Source organism: Melospiza georgiana, chromosome 5 (genome assembly GCF_028018845.1).
Source record: "Melospiza georgiana isolate bMelGeo1 chromosome 5, bMelGeo1.pri, whole genome shotgun sequence".
NCBI classification, from domain to species: Eukaryota; Metazoa; Chordata; class Aves; order Passeriformes; family Passerellidae; genus Melospiza; species Melospiza georgiana.
Genome location: NC_080434.1, coordinates 35708625 through 35731442, shown reverse-complemented (window position 1 = coordinate 35731442; position 22818 = coordinate 35708625). Strand labels below are relative to the sequence as shown.

Genomic DNA, 22818 nt, shown 5'->3' with positions numbered 1-22818 from the left:
TGTCTTTCTTACATGTTACATGCTCTGCTAGTTCCAAAAAGCAGGTTGGTTTTTTAAGCATGACTTGAGAAGGTTCTTTGAAAATTGACTTCCATGTGTATGAGTAAAAGATAATACTGAGAGATTACATTAAAACAGCAAAAAGCGTTTGGACCACAGACTTTTTTATCCTTTGTGCTAACACAATGTTTTTCAATTTATGTTAGAGATTGTTTTATAAGCTTTCAAAGATATATAACTTGAGTTGCTGATTGCCTTCTTGAAATGCCTCCTGCACTGAGAGCCTGATGTTATGCACCTGATTTTGCCATTGTAGTCCCATTTCTACAAGTTAACTAAGCTTTTGAGCACATTTACAATCCTACTTAGTCCCAACTACATAAATGTCTCAGTTCAGATTTTGCACTTCTAAGACAAAATTCCTGGGCAAGTAAAATTTTAGTAGTGGAGTTGTAATAATAAAGATCTTTGGTTTTTAACAGTAGTTCAGTCATCTCTGAACACAGAAGACTTCAAAGTAGTTGAAGGAAGTAATGAGTTCAAGTACAGGATAAATTTTATTTATTATGGTGTAAAATATATCACCAAAGGTTTAATAGCTAAACAAGCAACTGTTGGTTCATGTACATAATAATGTACAGCCAGGATCCTCATTCCTGCAGATCTTCTGCTAAATTACCTTACAAGTAATTTATATTTTCTTACATAGGAAAAAAGATAAAAGGCAAGCTTGAGGGAACTTCCTCTCATATGCCAATGAAGTATGTGAAGGAATGTATCTGTATCTAGTCAGTGAACAGCTTGCAAATGTCTACAGATAGGTTCTTTCTATTAATAACTTATAAATGATCCCTCTTTTATCTACCCAGTTTAAAAAGGAGCTTGCAGAAGGCCTCAGAGGTAAGGTTCTGCATTTCTAAACCTTTCAGTTTATACATCATTGTCTTGTTCATCTCCAGACAACAGCTAAATCTTTAAAAATACCTGTAAAGTTTCATGCAGCTGTCAGCTTCTTGTTGTCTGTACCCATGAATGAGGAAATGTTCTTTTGAGGGATAGATTATTTGAATGAGACCTCTTTAGATCAAATGAGTTACTGATGGATTAATGCTGTTCTTTAAAAGACTTAGTTGACCATTGGGTTCACTGAAGTAATAGATGCTACATTTTCCATTCATAGAGAAATCAGATTGTTTAATTCCACTGATAGCTGCAAAGAATGGAACTGGTTTTTTCTTCAAAGTTGTGTCTGGTTTTTATTTCTTACTTAAGATGACTTAAAATCTTGATACCACTGTAGAACTGATGAGAGGCTGTAAGTAAGTAATAATGGTAGTTCATGCTTCACTGCATGGATTCAGATAGTCTTCTTATTTTGTAGGATTTTTTACTAGTCTTTATGATTCATTTAGTGGCAAATAGCCAATATCTCAATTATATAATGATAATTTTGGTGGACCACATAGGGCAAACATTTTACTGGTCTTAACTAGAAATAATCTGAATTCTTTGAATAAACCCTAAACTTTGCAGAAAACAAACCATCTCAGCTGTGAAAATACCACTTCTATACCTCAAAAATTAAAGCATTACTAAATACTAGGAAAAAGATAAGTAATAGGAAAAAATATTTCAAGCCTTCTGTTTTTTTCTTACTTTGCTAGAATAGGATTTGAGGTTTTTTCTTAATAAATATGTGACTTTTAGTGGATGGGAAATGCACGTTGTTGATTTACATGAAACCAATTCTAGTTCTCCCTGGTGCCTGGAAAATGAGTGTTGGAGTTTGGTTAGAAAGCATTCACAAATACACAAACTCAGAGTTATTCATCATCAGTGAGGAAACAAACCACTTGAAAAAACAGAGGCATTCATCTCTTGTCTTCAGAGTCTGCCAGATTTGAATGTTGGTTAAAATGAAGTAAGAAATGTCTCTGCCCCATACCTGAGGAGTGTTTCTCAGAGCACAGGACTGTTCTCAGAGCAGTCAGACCTATCCCTTTCCTTATCTGGCCCATGATGAGTATAAAATTACCTGCGCTTTTGGTGTTTCTGGGTCTTGTCTCAGCTGAGGTCCTCAAGATTTTATCTTTCAGATCACAAAGTTGCTTAGCTCTTGGCATGAGAGAGCTGTTTCTGTGTGGGGACTCCTGTACCTTCTCAAGAGCTAAATTTTGAGTGTTTAGTGGCTAAAAAAGAGGCAGGCCAGGATTTTGCACAGGCCAGATCACTTTTTATTGTGTAGGCTGGATTCAGACTAGTCCAGATGTCGTAAGGAAATCAGCTCATTGTTGCAGTTGGCCAGGCTTCTTGATTACTCTTCCGTTCTTTTCCCTCCCTGGAATCCCTGGTCAAAATGACAGAAATGCCTGAGAGATGCAGGCTATTAAATGCTTTTGAAGATGCTACTCAGGATGTAGGAAATTGCCACCTCTACACAAGAGGAACTTCATTATTTTAAAGAGGTGTTGGTTTTCTCGCAGGACTGCAACACCAAAGTGGTGAAATGTACTGAATATTTTCTTGACTTGTGAATTTTTAATCTTTCCTCAGTGAATGGTTTCCTGACATTTTCTAATTGAAGTTCTGATGGAATCACTGGGTTCACTGAATTCCTGTTTAATTTAATTTTGATTCCTAATGAAATCCCCTTCCAAGTGGGAGAAATTCAGAGCTGTGTATTTTAGGTTTATTTGTGTTTGTGTGTGCATATTTGTATAGTGCATTAACTGAACCATGTTCAATTAAGGACACACAGTTTTTAATTGAATGGGAACACTGTTTAAGGGCAAGAGCAGCTGAGAATAAATGTGTGAAGCTGTCAGGTGCCCTCTCTGAGCAGTGTTCTGAAGCAGATGTCACAGATTATAATTTTGTTACATCCATTAACCTTTTGCCCATCCTTACTTGCTGTTGAATGCTGTCATCGCCCCAGATTATCTCTGACTTAAAAAGCCCCCTTGAAATTCCCATTCTGGGCTGCCCTGTGGATCATCTGGTAAGGAGTGTTAAATGTGTGATCCAGATGGCCTCCAAATTCCTCCCCAGGTGAACTCTGCTCATTCCACTGCAGTTGGGCAGTGGTAGAGGCTCCCTTCTAACCCTCTCCCCTACCCCAGGCTTGAGTTAGGACTTTAAAAAGGATTATAATTAGCTATAACTGTTGTGAAAGCTGATGTTTTGAAATAATGCACGTATATATATATTTATACGGAAAAACAGAACAATTTTTTATTTTAAAAAAATCTTCTAATCCCAAAAAAAAAATAATAATTCACCATCTGAAAGGGAGCTATGAAAGGGAGAATAAGGGAAATAGTCTGAGGACCACATTGCTGTAATTATATTTATTCATTTTTGTAAAGAAAACTAAACAGAGGAGTTCTTGAGGCTGCATATGCTGCACATGATCTGATGTTCTGTGCAGTTTGTTGTAGGTCTTTTTCTGGTGTTTGTGGACGTTGACCAAAATCATTGATGCTCAATTCCCCAGCTGGGCAGAAATGTATTAAAAAGTGTATGAAAAACCCCACCTTGATAATTTCATTGCTTAATTCAAATTCTTCATTCCTTAACTGAACAATTGAGTTCCAGTAAAGACAGCAAGCCAGAGAATCCTGCTTGAAGGCTAACATGAATACCTGAGAATTGTATTTGTGTGTATTTGTGTCTACGCAAGCTGCAGGGGAACAGGGACAGCAAGCAGGACTGCAGATTTCACAGATGAAATAAAATCAGTGCCTGGTATGGTTTGAAAGAGCAGTGAGACTGTTTCTTTGGTTTGCTGGGCTCTTCAGATTAGGACTATTTCTCAGATGGATGTTTCCTTTTTCATTTTTTTCATTGGATGGGAATGCATTTCTCAGCTGTAAAGTACATATTGGCTTAATCTTATTTGAGGCTATTGTTCTGAAGTAATCAGTAACATTGGTAGTTCTAATCAGGTTTTCACCTAACTTGAGAACCAGCTTTATTTTTGCGGCTCAGCTGACTCCAGGGAATGCAAAATGCGGTATGAAAATAGCAATGTTTATGACCAGCTTGATTAACTGTCTCAAAGTCCTTATTAAATGTCTACCTGTAGCCACTGAAACCTTCAAAAACTAATGTATACATAGATTTGTTTCTTAATTGTTTTGTGTCTGAGTTTGGGAGATCTGTGTGCTAAACTCAGTGTAAATGCTGCCTTAGAGCGCCTCTGATGGCAGATGTCTCATGGCAAGCTGTCCTGAACCCAACCAGAGTGGGAGAATCTGCTATTTAACTTCTTAAGCCACATTAAGGTCCACTAGGTATTGTGATCTCAAGCTAGAGATGGAGAGGAGAAAAAAATATGTCCATTCTGTCATGACGTAGTTTCAGATCAAAATCCCATATGTTTTTCAATCATGGAATTGTTTTTCATAATCCTTGTATTAAGGTTAAATTTATTGTTATTATGTTAAAAGCTCTGATTTTTTTGTTCATATGAAATCTGGAAGTAGAATGTCTAGACTTTGAATTATGCTAAATCCACTGCAATTTATCCCAGGATTATTTATTTGGGGTTATTTGTACAGAAGTGCCATTATTGTGTTGAGCAGTTTGTTCTGGAACAGCAGGGACATGACAGTCAGTTGTAACTCAGGGGTGAACTTACACATTTGTTACGCTTGACTTGCTTGACTCTTCTGTTATTTTAATGAAAGCAATAGCTTTGTTTAGAAAACAAATTTTAAAAACACGCAAACATAAAAATACTTCTATGTTTTGTGTATATAACTATATATAAAAATGTGTTTATATAAAAATGCAGAGTGCAAATGGCCTAGTTGTTAATTGGCATTGACTTTACTTAAAGTGCACCCCCTCTTAGTCTGGTGTTATCACAAATTGACACCATCTCATAAATGTTCTTCTAGCAGCAAATCCAAGAAGTTGTTGTAGTTTATCTAGGGGAAATCTTTCTTTCACTTCAATTCTTAGTAACTCGTTCTTGTGAAGACGAGGGAAATAGAGGCTCGTGACTTGCCAGGTATTTAATTTGCTTTTCTTAGTAACTCTTTGGTAGAGATCCATTCATTTTCTGATCAGAGGAATTTTGCATCTGGAAATCTCCACAATTTTAGTGCACAACCTGAAATTTATTACTGCAGTGTTTGTAATGGGGTTTTGGTAGTCCTTGTCTGGCTGTAGATGGATGTGAAAGCCCTGCTGGACAATGTCACTTTGCCAGCAGCTTCTATCACATGGCCCTTGCTCTCCAGTTTGTCTCAGTGACAATTCTAAACTTTGTGCAAGCACAACCCCCTCTCCTTTGTGGACACTGGCAGTAGTTTTCTATGAAACGTTGCACTTCACAAGTGCACAAGCCTTCACAAGTGGGAGGAATATTTCTAGCATTCATTTTTTCAAATCTGCATTTCCCTTCGTTGCCGTCTTATTCCATCTGCTTATAACACGATAAGAGGAAGTTAAACTGTTCCTGTTTATCTTACAGGACTTAGAGTGGGACAGAGTGTGTAAGACTTCTCTTGGGGAACACCTGCTTCCCAGTAATCTCCTTAAACGTGGAATCATTCTGATGAGAAGCTGACTGGCAGCATGAATAACGTTTGCCTAGGCTGGCTCAGAAGCAAGGAAGGAAGTTATTTTTTATGTAGAGTTGTAATAATCTTGCCAGATCTGCTGTCCACAAGATCAGATATTTAATGTAAGTTAGTTAGCTGGGCTCCTGAGACAGTAAATAGCAAAAAAGATGCATTGTCAGAGGGCAGTTTATTCACTTCTGAGACAGACTACAGAGGCCCTTTCCAGAGAGCAGTTAGTAAGAAATTTATACTAAGAAACTTGGTTGTTGCTAGCACAGATGTATTTTAAGTGGTCCATTGTTAATTTTGTAAAATCCTACAAAATTGAGGTAGCAGATAAGTTATAAGTTTAAAAAATGTTTATGCTCGGGGTAGATGCTTGTGTCAGCACCAGGGAACTTGAATAAATTCTAAGCATGCAAGCTCCAAAGGTGAAAGAAAATAACAAAAAGTAAGAGCAACAGTAAAATTACTTAGGAACATCTTTTAAGTAGTTTTACTGGGAATTTTTTCACACAAGTGCATGAGAAATTTATATAATTTAGAAAAACAAGATGGTTCCTAGTTTGAATGTCAAGTCAGAGCTGGCAGTCTAAGTTAGGCAGTAAACTCGACTTTTGGAGCAGTGGAGATTTTTGGCAGTGGACAGTTTACAACAGCAGCTCCAAGCCTGACTTTTTCAGGTGTGACTTTTTCAGGTGATGTGGAGTCATTGTTGCCCTCTGCTGGCATCTGCTGAAAGCTCCTGAGGCTTTCCTCATCAAGCACCATGGTGTCCGTGGTTGATTTCAGAGGGACGCTGTTAATCTGTTTCAGACAAACTCAAGCCCATCCTTTAAAGGCAAAAGTCTTTCTCTTTAAAGAGACGAGAGGGAGGAGGGTACAACTCCTACCTGTCATCGCTCATCTGCTTACAAACTGCTGAAAGCTTTAAATTCTCTGTTCAAAAGCCCCCAGACATAAAAATGTCAGCTGAATTAATTCAATATTTGAGTACTGACAACTGTTGGAGTGTTTGAATTTCGGGGGCATGAATTAAGGGCATCGAGGGTCAGGAGAGAGAGGATCATATATCAAACTGCTCAGTGAAAATACAGCTCTAACACAGAGGTTGTCATCTTCCTAAAAAGAACCTCAAACCCCAATTCACACCGATTCTGTTATCTCTCAGAAAGCTGAGCTTTCTGAGAGATAACAGAATTCAAGAGAGAAGAATATTTGTGTTTACAAGTGCCTTACTGGCCAATCTTGTGCTTCTGACATTCACAGTTCCCTCTACAGAAGTAAAAGAAAAAAGAGCAAAATAATTGTTCTACAAAATAGAGGACGGTGGCCAATCCTCTTCCCTAAATAATCATCTCACCTCAGGTGCCCTTGAATCTCTACACAATGTGTGAAAATGGAGATTTCATGTCCAGCAGTACCTTTTTGTAAATATTTTTGGTATATCAGAGAAATAGTGTGGTTTGGAATTTTTAAACTGTGAAATGGAGTTAATCTTGCTTGCCTGTTTTAGAAGATTGAGTGTGAGTGTTAATAAGTGCCTGACATTTGGTCTGTGTCAAATCTATGCATGCAGAAATATCTTTGTGAGCAGAAAGCAGTGCATTGACTTTTATAAAACAGGCTTTACTTAACTTGTGACAAACCTTTATTTGAAAAGACACCTTCAGCATTATGGTTGTGTAGAACAAAATCCATTTTGTTAACAGAAAATTTTCTGTCAATTTTTCTACTGTGTTTTGTAATGGAAACAGCCTGATCTTTGTTTTTAAAGTGTTGTATGCAGGAACAGGAGGCAGTACACTCAGATACTGGTGCATTGCCTGAAGAGTTAAAAATTCAAGTACATGTCTTCCAAATGATGGTGCTCAGAAACTCTTTGCTGTTTGTCTCTGAACGGCTCAGTATCCACATTACACTAATGTGAGTTTGGGAAAATGGATGCCAAATGACACCGGCATAATGGAGCATTAAACAAATACCTTTCAGATATGGGATGCTGCAAGGGAGATGCTAACACTGTTCTGCTTCTACTTCAGTCATAAATTGGGACTCAGATACTGCACAAACTTTTGATTAACCAGCTTCTAACACAGATCCAGCATTATAAAAGAGTGGATTTTATATTCCATTGGGATTCTGACACCCAGAGGCCTCTAATGACGACCAGATGTGAAATAGAAAAAATATTTGGGAGCAGTTAATGCCTAACCATAAAAGTGACCGTGTGTAAATCACTGTAGAATGTGGTTTGAGCAAGGGCATTAGGTGTTTTCTTTTTGGTTTTACTTCCCCCAAGGCTGTCTGTGTGTATTCATATATTGTAGTGCAAGATCAGTCAGCAAAGAGGAATATTTTGATCCAGCACTCTATCCCACTCAGGCAGGATTTTTTGTAATTTTTCTAAAGTTTAAATCTGCTCTTTGTAGAGAAAAGCAGTTCAGTTTGACCAAGAGCTGTGCTGCAAGGCCTTCATCCTCTGAGGGCACATTTCTGGGTCCTGATGCTTCTCTTGTTCCCAGGTGAGCGTCCTTACCAGTGTCCCTACTGTGACAAAGCTTTCAGCAAGAACGATGGCTTGAAGATGCACATTCGCACCCACACCAGGGTAAGTCCCGCACAAGAGGAGTTTTTATGCTTGCTTGTGGATTGTCTGGGACTCCTGTGCTGAAAAGTAATTAATTGCTGTTTGTGTAGTGATTAGGCTCTGCCAACCAAGGTATTTTATGCCTATCAAAATAAGAGGCAAAGATTCAAGTCATTAACTTGCAAATTCTAATTAGAACTCCATTACCTTCTATTTTTTCTGTGTTTAATTTCTTTTATGTTGAAATAATAGCTGTACTAACCTCTTCATTTAACCCATGGTTATTTATAGATATAAGTTAATGTTTACTGAGTAAACAGCTCTGTAAAGGCTTCACTGTGACTGAAACTTCAATATCCAGTGCTTCGATTCTTACTGTGCCTGTAAAGTCCAGTCACTGTGAGCTTTTCTAGAGGCTGTACTTTATTAACTGATGACAATTTTTATATAACTTTATTTAACTGGGAGCTGTTACAGCTCATAGAGATCAATGCAGCCTTGAGGCCAAACCAAAAAAATTTTGCATCTACTGAGAAGTAGGAAAGGTGACATTTGACTTAGTAGTCTCCGCATGGAAGTGGGCGCACAGAATTGCTTTCTAAATAAGTAAAATTAAAAACTGTTTAAATTTCTGCTGTTCTATGTTGATTTTAAGCATATTAAGTCTGAGGTGCTAGATAAAGTTGTAGCTTTTGTACCCCAAGCTATGCAAGTAATGAGTAGTTTGTGCAATACTCTTGGTAGTTCATTGGGAACAGGCTAGTCTCATATTGTTAGTTGTTTCTCCTTTTTTTCCAGCTGTTAAATCACTTTAAGTAGTGCTATAAATTCTTTTCTGTTGTTACTGTCCCCTCTTAACTGTGTTTGCACTATGAGAAATTTCATGACCCATCTAAGTTCTGCATGACTGAGGAGTAAACAAGCTCTGAAATGGTGCCAAATCCTTTTTTTTTTTTTCCTGATTTTTCATACAGTTTGAGTAAGAACAACAAACACTCCCTAGCCTCTGTAGAAGGAAAATAGAGGAAAAATAATGTTATTAGGCTTTTAGAGTGTACAGTGATTTACACCAAGTGATGTTTTCTTCTAAGCATTTTTTAGCTGATAGGAAAGGAAGGAGTTAGGAAAATAAATTTTAAGGAGCGCCTATTTCTTTTTAATATATGTAGACACTGTAATTAGACAGGCTTTAGACATAATAAAATTTGTTTTAAAATGTCTCAGGAAATGCTCTACTGTACCATGGAGGCCAAATACCATTCTTAGAGGTACAAAGAACTCAGTGCACACCAAATGTAATCTAAGTATTTCCATATACTTGAGATGTGTTGATCATCTACACCTCAAGGGTCACGTTTCAGGTTTTTTATTTTTGTGTGTGAAGGGGCTAAGAAGACTGCTGGTCATCCCCACAGCTATGCTGTAGGATTAAAATATGCAGACCAAACATGGTTTTTTAGACTTGATTAGATTTTGGTTCTTTTTATGATGATGCTGCTCTTACCCCAAAACTGGACAGTGAGGCTCATTCATATTGGATTGCCATTACATATTCATTTATCTCCATGTAAATATTTTTTTTGTTTAGAAGTAACAACAAGCAGTACTGATAACATTTACATTAATAGTAATTTCTTAATTGAGGTCTGTTGCTATAATCTTGCATGTCTCAGCTTCCCCTTTTCCCCCCAGTTCACCTTGTTTAATATCTGAGTAGAACTGGACAGCTAAAAAATCAAAGGAGGTCTTAGGACGAGGAGGGGAAAAAAAAGGGTTGAAATTATTAATAAAAACAAAGTTTATTACTGACTTCCATGGATTTTCAAGCCAGGAAAAGGAGTTATGCCAGAGTCTGTTCTGCAGAACATTATCCATGGAGTACTACAGGATAATAAGCTATTGTTGTTTTATTGTTCAGGTGAGTACATATTACTACCAGGTATTTGTAAATAGCTTGTACTAATATTAGTACAGGTACAAGGGAATAAATATGTATTTTAGCTGATGTGGAAGAACAGAGTGGTGAAGGGAATTGGAAAGGGAAGGAAAGGAAATGTGGGAGCAGCAATACTGAGAGGTAAATGGGGAAGACACCATTTGTGTCTTGGCCAGAATGTGAAGATTTATTTAATCTTAGTAGTAGATTGGTGCTTGTCAGGAATTCAGAACCAAACCAACCCCCCTTGAGCAGAGGAAAGAGCTGCTAAGCTGCCCAGGGGTGTCTGTCCTGAAGTGAGGGCTTGTGATCTGAATCCTGACTCTGAAGGAGATGTGTTCTAACTGCACCATGTAAGGACTTTTCCAGGGAAGAAAGAAACCTGTGCAGAAAGCATTTGAGACCCCTGAGCACAATGCTAATGCACCGGGACTTGTTCTGTGTTCCTAGGCTGTTTAAACAAAGATGAACTAAAGATTAGGAAATAAAAAATGCACTGTGTTTGCCAAAGGTTGGGGTCCTTCTGTCAGTTCTAAGAACTAGAAAAACCAGGAAGTCCCCCCTAAAATTTCTCTTTTCAGTCGTCCCATGTTTTGGCTTTTAAAAATGGTGTAAGGTTGTTTGCTCTTTCTTTTTTACCCTTTCCTACACATGCATTTTATTTGAAATTCATTCTTGCATGCAAAATCATTGTTGAAAGTAAATAGCGAGATGTATGAATACTGAAAGTATTTTTCTATCAGCTGAGCCTAGCAATGTGGAAATAAACACAATCATAGCACTCTTCTGCAATGATAAAATTTTTATTTATAAATATCTTGAAAAAAAGAATCTGGTCTTTTGGCCAGAAAGTTTGTGAAAAGTAGCTTTAAAGTAATACTGTGGCATTCACCAAAGACGGTAGAGATTAAATCTCAGCGTATTTTACCAGTGGGCTTAAATGCCTGACCTGATGCTGGGGATCAGGAAAGGCTGCTGGAAAAATCATTGGAGAAAGTTGATTAAGGTCTGGCAGCTGCTAAAGTGAGCACAGCCTGGGTGGCCACAGGTGTCAGCTCCAGCTCTGGGGTAAACAGAGAAGGTAAGGCCAAACTCCTGCTGGCCAGGGCAGGGCAGAAAACACCACCCACTTGATGGTAAAATGTCACCTGAGCACTGATTTGTTTCTATGAAAGTAAATGTGTTTGCTTTATGGTTTGATAGGTTTGGGGTTTTTTCCCTTAAGGAGAAATATAACAGCCTAGGAAAACATAAATGAGGAACTTAGTGAAGTTGTTGATGAAATGAGTTTACAGACCATATCAGCTTTGAGGGAGTTACATGCACATTTCCAACCCTCACGCTGCAGGAAACTTCAGCTCTTTCCTAAGGCTTTATTCAGGGCCTGACTTAACATGGCAATGTATGAGTTTAAACATGTGGAAAAATTGTTCTATGTTGTAGCAATAGAATTGCTAATGCTTGGAAATATGGCCATTGATAGGTGCCCAGAGTTGTTGTCATGTTGAATTGATGTTTTCATTACTTCTGTGAATGGTGATTTTATTACAGTTGGATTCAGTGATGGAAAACAGAAAGAGTTGAAGCTATTTGAAAATGGCTTTTCATGACTTGATTTAAATATTTTATATTTACATATAACAGATATATTTAATTTTTATAACTGCTTTAAAAATCTGAGTTCCAGTGGGTGGAAGCTGCCAGCCTGTGCTTAAATGAGGTACATTTCTGAGGTAATTTAAAGATTGGAGGCATTTCAGTGTATAATTTTTGTTTCATGCATAAGTGCCTCCTATTTTAAAACACATTAATATTTAAATAGGTTTAAACTACAATATGTGTAGGAATTAACCAACCTTGAAATAATTTCGAGTTTTATTTATGGATTTCATGGGCATAGGGATAAATCATGGTGAGTGTGGAAGTGAGGCAGTTTCCTATAGAGGACTCTTGCAGACAGTGTTTTTTGTTCCCTGACCAAGAGCAGGTCCTGAGTTAAACAGGCTCTCCAAGGCACTCATTTGGAACTTTACACTGCCCCCCCTTCTTTAACCCAAGGAGTATTAAGATAATAGTAAATGAGAAATAATGCAAGGACAGTATTGACATAATTTCACTTTTCCTGTGTTTCTCAGCTAATATTTGAACCTAAAGTTTGAGGAAGTGTTGTGTGTTTTAGAAGCACCATAGAATGCTGTTGTAAAAAAAATATGTCTTTGTGTACTAAAGATAGACTTCACATGACAGTGAGTAATGAGATAATATGATGTGTTGCCTGAATTTGGAGGGGTTTTTCCACCTTAGATTTTATCTATATTTCCCTGTTGGTGAGATAGGGGTTGAGTTCCAATCTATCTGCCTGAGGATGATGACTTTGCCAGGGCTGTGGTTTCTTTGCTTCTGGAATCTGTGTTTGCACATAGACTGTGGAAGGTTTGAATACCACTGCACTTATATTTTCACACTTTTTAATGTGATGTTGACTGATGATCATGCCTTCCTCATAGAGTGAAAATGTACTTTTTCAATATTGGTGTTGTTGTTTTCCAGGAGCAGGTGAACATCTATAGAATTTTCATCAATGCTGATTACATAAACTCTCCTTCACTAAATTTTAGGGCCAGAAATTACCTCAGAAGTTCAAAAAATTGCAAAGGAACGAGAACTTTTCAGTTTATGGGCAGGACTGTCATGGAAAATTGAAAGTTAATGATATGGTAAAGCCCAATGAATTGCATATACTAGATCTTTCTAAGAAATGCAGTTTTTTTCTGGCAGGCATTTGAGATAAGATTCACGCTTTTGTTTTAATTATAAATTTTATTGCAAAAAGGATTATTTTAAAAATACTCCTAAAACTGAATTAATTGAGACCTGTTCTAAAAAAACCATTAGCCATTTCAAATAAAAGTCACATTTTGTTTAAATCTGCCAGAATTATTTCACAGTTGTTTTAACAGGAAAATTTTTTGGCCTGCTCGAATTGTTGGAAATATTTTTTTAAAGGATTTTGCTTTTCAACATGTTCTTGTAAGTGATTTTTAATTGAGGCTTAATATTATAAGTTTCCAATCCCTACTGTTTCTGTAGAGCTGTAAATTCTCATCACCCTTTGTGTTCCAGTGTCAATGTTATGTCAGTAATTTAAGTAGACCTCTGTCTCTGGGCCAGCCACTTGCTGTAACCTGCAGAAACTTTCTAGTTCTGAGAGAGCATCTTGTTAGTTCTTGAATTTTTTTTTCACTTAGATAGAAAACTGGAGTCCATTAACTTGGGCTATCTGTGATTTTAAGTGTAAGCAGATTTCCTGCATTTTCAGGTTGGCAAAGCTGAAGGATTTCCAGATTTCTCTTTGTGAGTAATGAGCTCCTGGTAGCTGCAGATATGGCTGGTGTATTTCAATGTTATCTGGCTGGTCATGTTTGTTCATTCTAGGCCACATTTTTCCATTTGCCTGATGTTTTTTTCAAAGCAGGTTTTTATTAAACCTTCTGTTCAGGTGATAATGCAAGCATATAAATCATATTTAGTAACAGTAATATGAATATTTTCAAAATTTTCACATAAAATGCCATTTAAAAGCAGATAATGTTACTGTAGCAGTGTCTCATGAACAGACATTTTAAGATTTTTCTGTGAGCAAAGGAAGGCTTTGTTTTAGAATAATGGAAAGAAAGGGATTATTTATTTTAATTGCTTTTTGTATCCTGTAGCATCACCATTATTCCTGTCAGTTGTCACATTCACGTCACAAGTGTAAATATTTACATGTAATACAAGACCTGATCAGCTTTTCCTTTTTCTCTGAGCTTCTCTCAAGTTTCAGTTTTCAGCATGTTGAAAATATAGGCCCATCAAGTTGGTAGTTGTGTTCCTTACTCTTATTTTCATCTGAGATATGTTTATTGGGTAATAATGATAATAATAATATTATTAATAATAATATTTAAATTATGTTTGTCTTGCTGTAACTGTTGAGCTGATGAAATAGTTCTAAATTCAGATTTAGAAATCAACTTGGAGAGACTCCTACTGAAGTCATTCCCGTTTCACCTGTGTAACCAATATTGCCAGGTTTACAGAGCACAGGTGCTACCTTAGTGTGCATAATGTATTTATAGTTCTTAAGGACCATACAGGCAGCTGCAGCAGCAGCTGGCAGTTCAAATATTCTGCATTTGAGTAATTCCATCTGCTGGGCTTGCAGGACACTCTGTGCACAGTTTGTGTCAAGCTGTTGAAGGTTCACCAAATGTTCTTGAGATTTGTCATGTTTTGAGTGAGGTCTTTCCTAGTGCAAAGCACAACTTGCTTAGAATTCAAGGTGTGATTTGTGATTGAGCCGTCCACAGACACAGGAGTGTGTACTGCAGGCCCTGTTTTATTTGATGTGGTTTTGAAAATGTTTAATTTCTCTCAGTTTTAATGGTGAAACCCACCAGAGATGGGAGCTTTTGGGCCAGCATGGGTCAGTCTTACAGCAAAGCACCTTCCAGAGGATCATTGGGCTCTGCTTGGCCTTTCCTTGTTCAGAGGCAGAAAGGTTGTAAATCCTGACCTGCATATTTCTGTTCATACCTGGCATGCTTAAAACTGAGGTATTAAATCACTGCAGTATCAGCCATGTCCTGTTTCTCTCGCTCTCCCTGCTCCCTTCCTTGTTTAGACGGTCAATAAAAGAAAACACATGTAACCCTTCAGCTTGGCTGCCACCACAGCCATGGCCTGGCAGATGCTTCTTCAGCAGAGGGCAGATTTATAGTACCAGCACTTGCTAACTCCACTGAAGTCAGATTTGGATCATCTTCCCAATGAGCTCCTGTTTTGTTGATAGTTAGCAGGTTTTTCCTTTTTCTTCATGTTTTAAATTTGTCCAGCTTTTTTCTTATCTCAGTGTTGGCCCCTTTTGTCCTTTGGTGGTGGCATTAGCTTTTTCAGACCTGTTGCTATGGTTTTTATCTTTTTTTTTTTTTTTGTCTGTTCACATTTAAAGCAGTGATGATTATGCCAAGCGAATACCACTTTTTCCATGTTACAAGTGTTGCTTTCTCCAGCCATTGTGCAATGGAAATTTGACATGAGGGGGAGAAGAAGCAGAGAGAAAGGGAAAAGCACAGAATGTTTTGTTTTGAAGAAATTGATCTGTGAGGATGATGTTTTCTTCAAAATCAACAACAAAAATAAGTCTTTTTCTCTGGAGATAAACTGAGGGCCAAGTTTTGCTCTGGAAAGCACTACTGGTTTTCCTGAAACAGACACAGATCTGAATGGAGGGCAGCTTCACTCAGGAGAGAGGAGGCTGGTGTGAATCAGTCATGTCTGCTGAAGTCACTGGAATATACAGATGGAAGGGATCTAAAATTAGATCAAAGACAGCTTTGGATGTGTTTCATGCACTACAGATGTGAATTTCAATACGAATGCCAAGGGGGTGTTAGATACACCATTTTAGCCACAGAGAATAATACAAATATAAAATATAGAATGGCCAAACATAACCTGGGGGAAGATAATACAGCCCAGGTTTGTGACTCCAGCTTCCCAGAGTTTAAAATGGCTCTTTGTCCAAATTGGAATCCTGAAATCCATTTAGCACTGGAATGACTGACCTGGTCCTTATCAAGTCAGTTCTTCAGTTAGCTGAAGACCAAAATAATAAAAAGGGAGCCAGTCCACCTGGGGCAGCTTGCAGTAGTGAATGCTTTTGTATGTGTTTAAGATGTGCACATCGTATACTTTACTTTGCGCTTTCTGGGGAACAGCCTCCACACAGAAAGGCTGCCTTTGGAGAACTCACAGAAATGTGGTTTGTGTTAACCACAATGCAAAACCAATTAAAGGATTGTTGCAGAAACCTGCTTTTCACATGGCTTATTCGTACATTTCCCTTAAAAACGCAGACCCTGCTCCATGAAATTGTTAGTCAAGTCAGCAAAGCTCCTTGTGACATGAACTTCTTGGTCTAGATGACTTTTTTTTTTTCTTTTTGCAGATCAATTCAGATCTTTTTTAGGTAATTTGTTATGTTTTGCTGTCTACTGAAGAATCATGGCAGTAACACTGCCTTTTCTAGGAAACTTGGTGGGAGGAGACTGTGAAATAAAAGAACCCCATCTTTGCCCCACTGAGGTCTCTGGACCTGCCCTAAAGAGAGAGACTGGGACAGAGCCAGCACTAATTGATTGTGCACTGTGTTAGGTGTATGGTGAATGGAGACCTGATGGTTCCCAGAGACTGAGAGTAGGAATTCAATAACCAGACAGCTTATTCTCTTGGTTGCTTTAATGGCTGAGTTGTTCCATCTCATTCATCCTTGGATCCCACATCATTTCCCCAAAGAACTTGATTACTGCCTATTATTTGTTAATTCATAGATCTAGCTGCTTTTTTTGGCCTATTGATTTATAGTCATTGCTTTCAATTTAATTTAGTAAAAAGCATTTACTTTTCATAAAATACCTTTCTTCAGAACTTAAGCAGTACAGAATTAAAGACCACAGAAAAAGGTAGAACAAGAGTGAAGGAAGTCTAGTTGGTGCAAAAATAAGGGTGCCTCTAGAACATGAAAATTTTAATGAGGCCATGTTCACTGCCATAATGCTAATTTTTGCATTTAATTGATTTATTGTTGATTTCTGTACAGTTTTTCTGTAACTTTAGTGGAATTGAGGGGGAATTACACCTATAAAAATTTCTACACGAAGGAAGAACCTAAGAAAAAAATCTTTACATAAGTGGGTTTCCTTATTTATCTCTAATTATTTGTTTCAGGTTAATGAGATTGCAACTTTTCTAACATCATGTTTTACAGTAGCTGCTAACCAATAGTTCTAATAAAAATACAGATGGTTTGGTTGCCATCTGCACTTCTTTTGAGATTCTGCAATGAGTATGTGATTAACCTTCTGTCACCACTTTTCAAAGTAAGTTTTTCTGCTGCCACAAGCTTTCCTTGTACGTCCTCTTCCCCTGCTTGGAAACCTCCAGACAAACTTGAAGTTTCTGTAGATAATCTTACTTGTCTGTGTGCTTTAAGCATTTTTGGGGGATAAATGAAAGAACATTGGAATTGTATGTTTCTGTACCTTTCACGTGACAAAAAGCAGGCTCCCCAAATGGCTGAGTCTGAAAGACTGGAACGGATAATTAATTCATAAGTGGGTGCTGAAGTGGAAACTGTCAGGCCTCAGCTTTCCCAGCTTTCACTTAATCATTTGAAAGTCGTTTTCTGTTGTTTTCACTGACTGTAATACCTTGGAGAGAAAATAAAACTTGCACCATCCAGCATGGAATTCCACTCCTTTAATGGCCTGGGCTCTGTGTTGACTCACTTTCACTCGCTGTTGTCATTGCGCGCAGGAGAAGCCGTACCAGTGCTCCGAGTGTAACAAGGCTTTCAGTCAGAAGCGAGGCCTGGACGAGCACATGAGGACCCACACCGGGGAGAAGCCCTTCCAGTGTGATGTGAGTTCCTCTCCTCTTTCCCCTTTGTCTTCTCAGCCTCCGGATTTAATTGCAGGGGTATTGTGGCCTTGTACTTAGAGCTTGTGGCATGGTTACACTTCATGTGGGCTTGGATTGCCCAAGGAATTCAGGACCGTTCAGGGAATTTCATGTACCCTCTTTGCTTGCCAAGAGCCATGCACACCCATTCATTTTATGGTTTTTGATCCCATAAGGGTTATTTTCACCATTAGTAATGCAATTTGTACGTTACCATTTACAAGTTCGTGCTGCTTGGGTTCCTGTATGAATTGTATGACAGGTTAATAGTTGGAGATTAGCTGGTGTAGGAAAAGGGATTTAATTTATTACATGGAATCTCAATGCTTCTGATGTTGAATGACACAAATATGAATTCAGAATTGGCTGTTTCTGGTGAAATCTGGTCTGATATTTTCAACATCTGCCCACAGCCTCTAGTTGCTCAGTGAGGGGATCTGGGATGCTGTGCACGCTCACAGGGCTGAAATGCAGCATATCCTGTGACAGTTCATAGATCACTGTCAGGTACCCTTGGTGCAGCCTGCCCCCCTTGTATGCAACATCTCTCAGCTTTTGGGAGGTAGGTGGGAAGGCTGAATGTGCAGCAACTGTTGGGGAATAATGTCTTCCAGAATTATCAAATGCCAAAATTGTTGCTCAAGGATTTAAAGGCAGGTATCAGAATGAGTGTAGAATTAGTGTAGGTGTTTTGTTTTGTGATACTGAGTCTTCATGAGGCAGTCACAGGCAAGTGCCAGCTCTCAATTATATCCTAGATGGCTCAGTCTGAGCAGCTGTAAATTTCCTCAGAAATTTATATAATTAGATGCAAAATTAGAATAACAGCTTGGCAGGAAAGTTTCAAGGGTCTGTTAACTGTTCTGGTTTTTAATGAATGATCTGATGTAATTTCATTGAGAATAAAATATATTAATTTCATGAAAAAGTTCAACTAAGATATTTTGCTGACGTCTATAAGTTAAGAGATTTGCTGTATTCTTTTGGGATAATCTCAGCCTGGCTCTGGGTAGTACCTTGAGGATTTCTCTAACTCCAAATCATTTGACAATAACTTTTTCAGCTTTCAGATTGTTATACTGTTTAGCAGCTCTTGGCCAGCTTGCTGTGTAAATGCAGTTTTTCCCACACTGTGGATCCAAGGTTCACTGCTATTGGATTCAGAGTGTGCTTTTGCAGACTGACTTGGTATGGTGGTTATATTTTATCATTTTTCCTTTAATTAGCAATAGGAGCTGTATGAAAGCATACTTCCCTGTTTCAGCTTTTCCTTCAGTTTTCCTCATTAATCAAGTAGACATGTATTTTCCCAAATCATAGCATTTCTAGAAGCAGCTGTAATCTGTGTCTAATCCTAGTCCTTCACTTGAGAAATCTTCAGAGTGTGCCTTCAGTTACTGGTGATATTTTTTGTACTTCAGTTTTCTACCTTGTTTCACCAAAATCAGCCTTCAGAAGGAGCCTTTTGTTGAGAGCACCCTGCCAGAGGCTGCTGATCTTTTGGGGTTTGGACATAGGAGCAGTTGCCTCCACTCTTCACTCCTGCATGCTCCAGTCACCCAGGTGCCCACCATGGTCTGTTACTTAATGCACACTTGTAGATGGCTAAAATTGATGTTTTCAGTCTTTTCTCCTTATTTCACCTGGGCTCCTGTTCTGCACATGCTGGGGACACAGTAAATGTCCCCCAGAGCAGCCCATTCCTCCAGAGCTGTCTTGCACATTGCATGATTCCAGATGTTTATGCAGCAGTTACAGGAAAAGCAGTAGTGGACAATTACAGAAAAACATCCCTGTGGGAGGCATTTATTGTGGACTACCTGATTTTTCACCTACAGTTTTTTATTCTGCTCAAGGTAGCTTTAGATGCTCTCATTATTTTTTCATATAATGACTTGAGTGGTAATTTATGACAGCAGCTTCCACAAGTTCTTATCTCTGGAATACCACATACCAATTCTTTTAGTCTATATTTTTGCTTTAAATAGATATTCTTTTCCAGGGTCAGAAATAAAAATCATGTCTTCTCTTCCTGTCTCTCTCTCAGGCACATGGAACAGGCATTACAGTGCAGGACTGAGTTACATGTGAAATTAATCCTTGTACTCTGTTTGAGGGAGGTGCTGCAGTTTATTTATGTGACCATTTCTGTGTCTTATCAGTCAGCAAAAGCATTTTTAGACCCTAATGTATCAAAGCTCTCACATCCCACGGATCATAGCAGAAATTGAATATTCCCATTTTAAGATGGCAATTCTAATACATGTCACCTAGAAAAGTGAAAATAACTGAAATATGGAAATAGAAATGCAATTTTTCATAGAAAATTAGATATCTGCCCTCTTCAGACCAGCCTGTTTTTTACTGGAAGGCCAATTGAACTTCAGTTTCTCAGAGTCAATAGATTATTTTTGGGGGGCAGAAAGGTCAAGTACTGCCTGTCCTGGTTTCTTTCCAATACAATGTTTCCTTCCACTCTGCCTCTGGTTGACCTTACACTTTATTTCAAATGTCAGTCTTTCCATCCTCCCTACCTGACCAAAACTTTGATCATTTTGAAGAGACTGATTAGAGCTCAAGTGCACATGAGCAAGAGTGATTGTAAATCTGTAAAGTATCAGTTGTGCTTACAAAATTGATATACAAATCAAACTCTTTTAAAAAGTCCCCAAAACTTTTTTCTGCATAAGAGCAGCACAGGATGTGCCATACCAATAACAATCCTGTGCATTCCATGTGTTTTTTTGAAGAAGGAAGGTAGCACAACATGTTAGAGCCTTGGAGGAACAGAAGGACACATTACATTGGTCACATCAGCAGAATAAATGAATGACAGGTACTTTGAGGCTGTGTTATAAGCTGTTTATTTTAGAAATGAAGAGATGTGTGTAACATACACAGAACACCCATCTTGTCTTGTGTGTATCCCTGATTGGCCTCCTGGCTCTCAAGAAACATGGAGCATTTATGAGTGTGTGACACTTCTAACACACTGGGATTTGTGGCTGTTGTTAGATAGATGTTATGGGTTCTCCTTGTGTGCTCTGTGAAGGGGCAACAAACCTGGCTGTGGCAAAAGCGGTGCTCAGAGCTGGCCGGTGGGTGCTGCAGTTGAGGTTCTCTGTCAGTAACGAAGGGTGGCTGTTGCTTGGGTCTCAAAGAGGTTTATTCAGAGATTATTCACTGGGAGAAAGCTGGAGAGCTGCAGTTGCTACATGAAGGTCTTCAGCATTACATCATGTCATAAAGTCAAAAATGTTCTGGTGCAGCAGCACACACAGCGCGGGGAGAAATTATTTTGGGTACAAAACTTGCCTCTGGCCATTGCCATTTTATGGTCATTTACTGGTTTAGCCATAATTGGCATAAAATCCAAATGCTGGAGGTCAAGATGATCTAACTTGGATAGTCAGCTCTTGTTGTGGTTTCAAAAGGAATCAGGCCTCATTCAGCATTTGCAGTAGTTGGGCGCCAGTATAAATTTAAAGCTTTGTTTTTCTCCAGAGGAATTGTCCTTGAGGTTTTTTCTGCATGAAAGAGATATTGTCTGGAATGAACATGGAATTTTAAGAGTGCAAGCCTATGGATGTTCATTCTTGCTTAATTGTTTGACTTTGGTCTATTTCATTTGTCAAATCAGCAGCTGCTTCTTTTTCTTTTTTTCTTCATTTCCCTGTCAAATTCATGCTAGAATATATCCTTGCACAGTAGGTGAATGTGACAGTATAACTGCACAGTTTAAGTCAAGTTGATGTCATGCTTTAACTTGTAATTCTAACTTTTCTTTGCTGAACTTGTTCTTTTAACCTTTTGTTTTTCATTTTAACTTCAGTACAGGGGTTTTTATAAAGGAATGGCTTTAGTATGGGCAGAGTCCCTCATGCCTCTGTCCATCTCTTCCAATGGCATAATGAAGTGGACTGCTGGGAATACAATGGAGGAGAGAGAGCAGCACACCAGATAATAATGCAAAGGAATTGCACCTTCATTTATCAGATGTCTGCCATTTTCTGAGTCAGGCAGAGAAAGGATGAAACAACAATGTTTCCTTTACATTAGTAGTTAATCTTGCCGTTTTCAGAACCTGTTCATTCTCACTCCTCCCTCCTTGCAACTGAGCAATTGGAACTGATTCTTTTGGAAGCTGCAGGTGTCATTCTGGAGGTCAGGAAGGAAATACTTCATTTGAACTGATGTTTGCTCGTGATGCTTTGTCACAATTTTTGCTGCATCCCAGATAGGACAATAGCATTAAAAAAAACCTGAACAAAGCACCACAATGTTACCAGGACACCTCCATGTGTTGGTGTTTTGAAGATTCTTTTTAGACAGACAGCATCCCTGTGCCTATGGTACCACTCCTAATATACAGCATAAAAAGATTCCAGGCAGAGTAAAAATCTTTCAGGTGCTCTGAAGGAATTTTTCTTCTAAAGACTAGCTCATTTATTAAGTACTGCAGGTATGTGTGGCTGTAGTCTCAGTGATGTAACCTTAGGAGTGTTATACATGCTTGAGATTTTAATACTTTGTCTGTCTTTGTCTTGTGTTCACTGCCTCAGGTTTGTGATCTGTCCTTCAGCCTGAAGAAGATGCTGATCCGGCACAAGCTGACTCACAACCCCAACCGCCCCATGGCAGAGTGCCAGCTCTGCCACAAGAAGTTTACAAGGAACGACTACCTCAAAGTACACATGGAAAATGTCCATGGAGAAACTGAGAGCTAAATACAGCCTCAGTGAGAAGGGTGGATGCAAAGTGCTGCATTTGTACGTGCACAAGTTTGAGACTTGCCACCTGGCCAGTAAGCACAGTCAGGAGAAACAACTGTATTGCCTTCACATGTTATTTTTCCCAATTTTGTTGTAAATATGTTAGTAAGAAAAAAACCCTGAAAGACATTCTGATGTAAAACAGCTTGAAAATTAAAAAAAACGAAGATACAGGAACTTTGGAAAAATTTTATCCTCATTTAAACAAAGAAGCTTTAAAAAAACTTTTCTTTGTTAATGACATCCTTAGAAACTTAGATATTAGTAGCAGCGCCTGGAAATCCTGGACACTTGCAACTAAACTCTTGGCTGCCTGCAACTGTATTTCTGTATCTAACCTACAACGCTCCATTAAAATTATTTAATTTGAAACCACACAGAATTTGTCATTCTAATTGACTGCTGATTGTATCCAGGCTTGTTTTATTCATATCATAATTCGGCATT

General features: G+C 38.3%; 1 protein-coding gene across 3 annotated transcripts in view; it reads left to right on the top strand.

Moving 5' to 3' along the window:
- Window positions 1-22326, top strand: part of PRDM5 (PR/SET domain 5) — a 58329-nt gene extending 36003 nt beyond the window's left edge. For 2 of the 3 annotated variants that reach the window (XM_058024876.1, XM_058024875.1), the window contains 3 exons: window positions 8096-8181; window positions 17456-17560; window positions 22162-22326. In XM_058024876.1, coding sequence (XP_057880859.1) covers window positions 8096-8181; window positions 17456-17560; window positions 22162-22326 — 356 coding nt within the window. The remainder of the gene's footprint in view (window positions 1-8095; window positions 8182-17455; window positions 17561-22161) is intronic. The other variant, XM_058024877.1, reaches the window with a different exon arrangement.
- The last annotated feature ends 492 nt before the right edge of the window (window positions 22327-22818 follow it).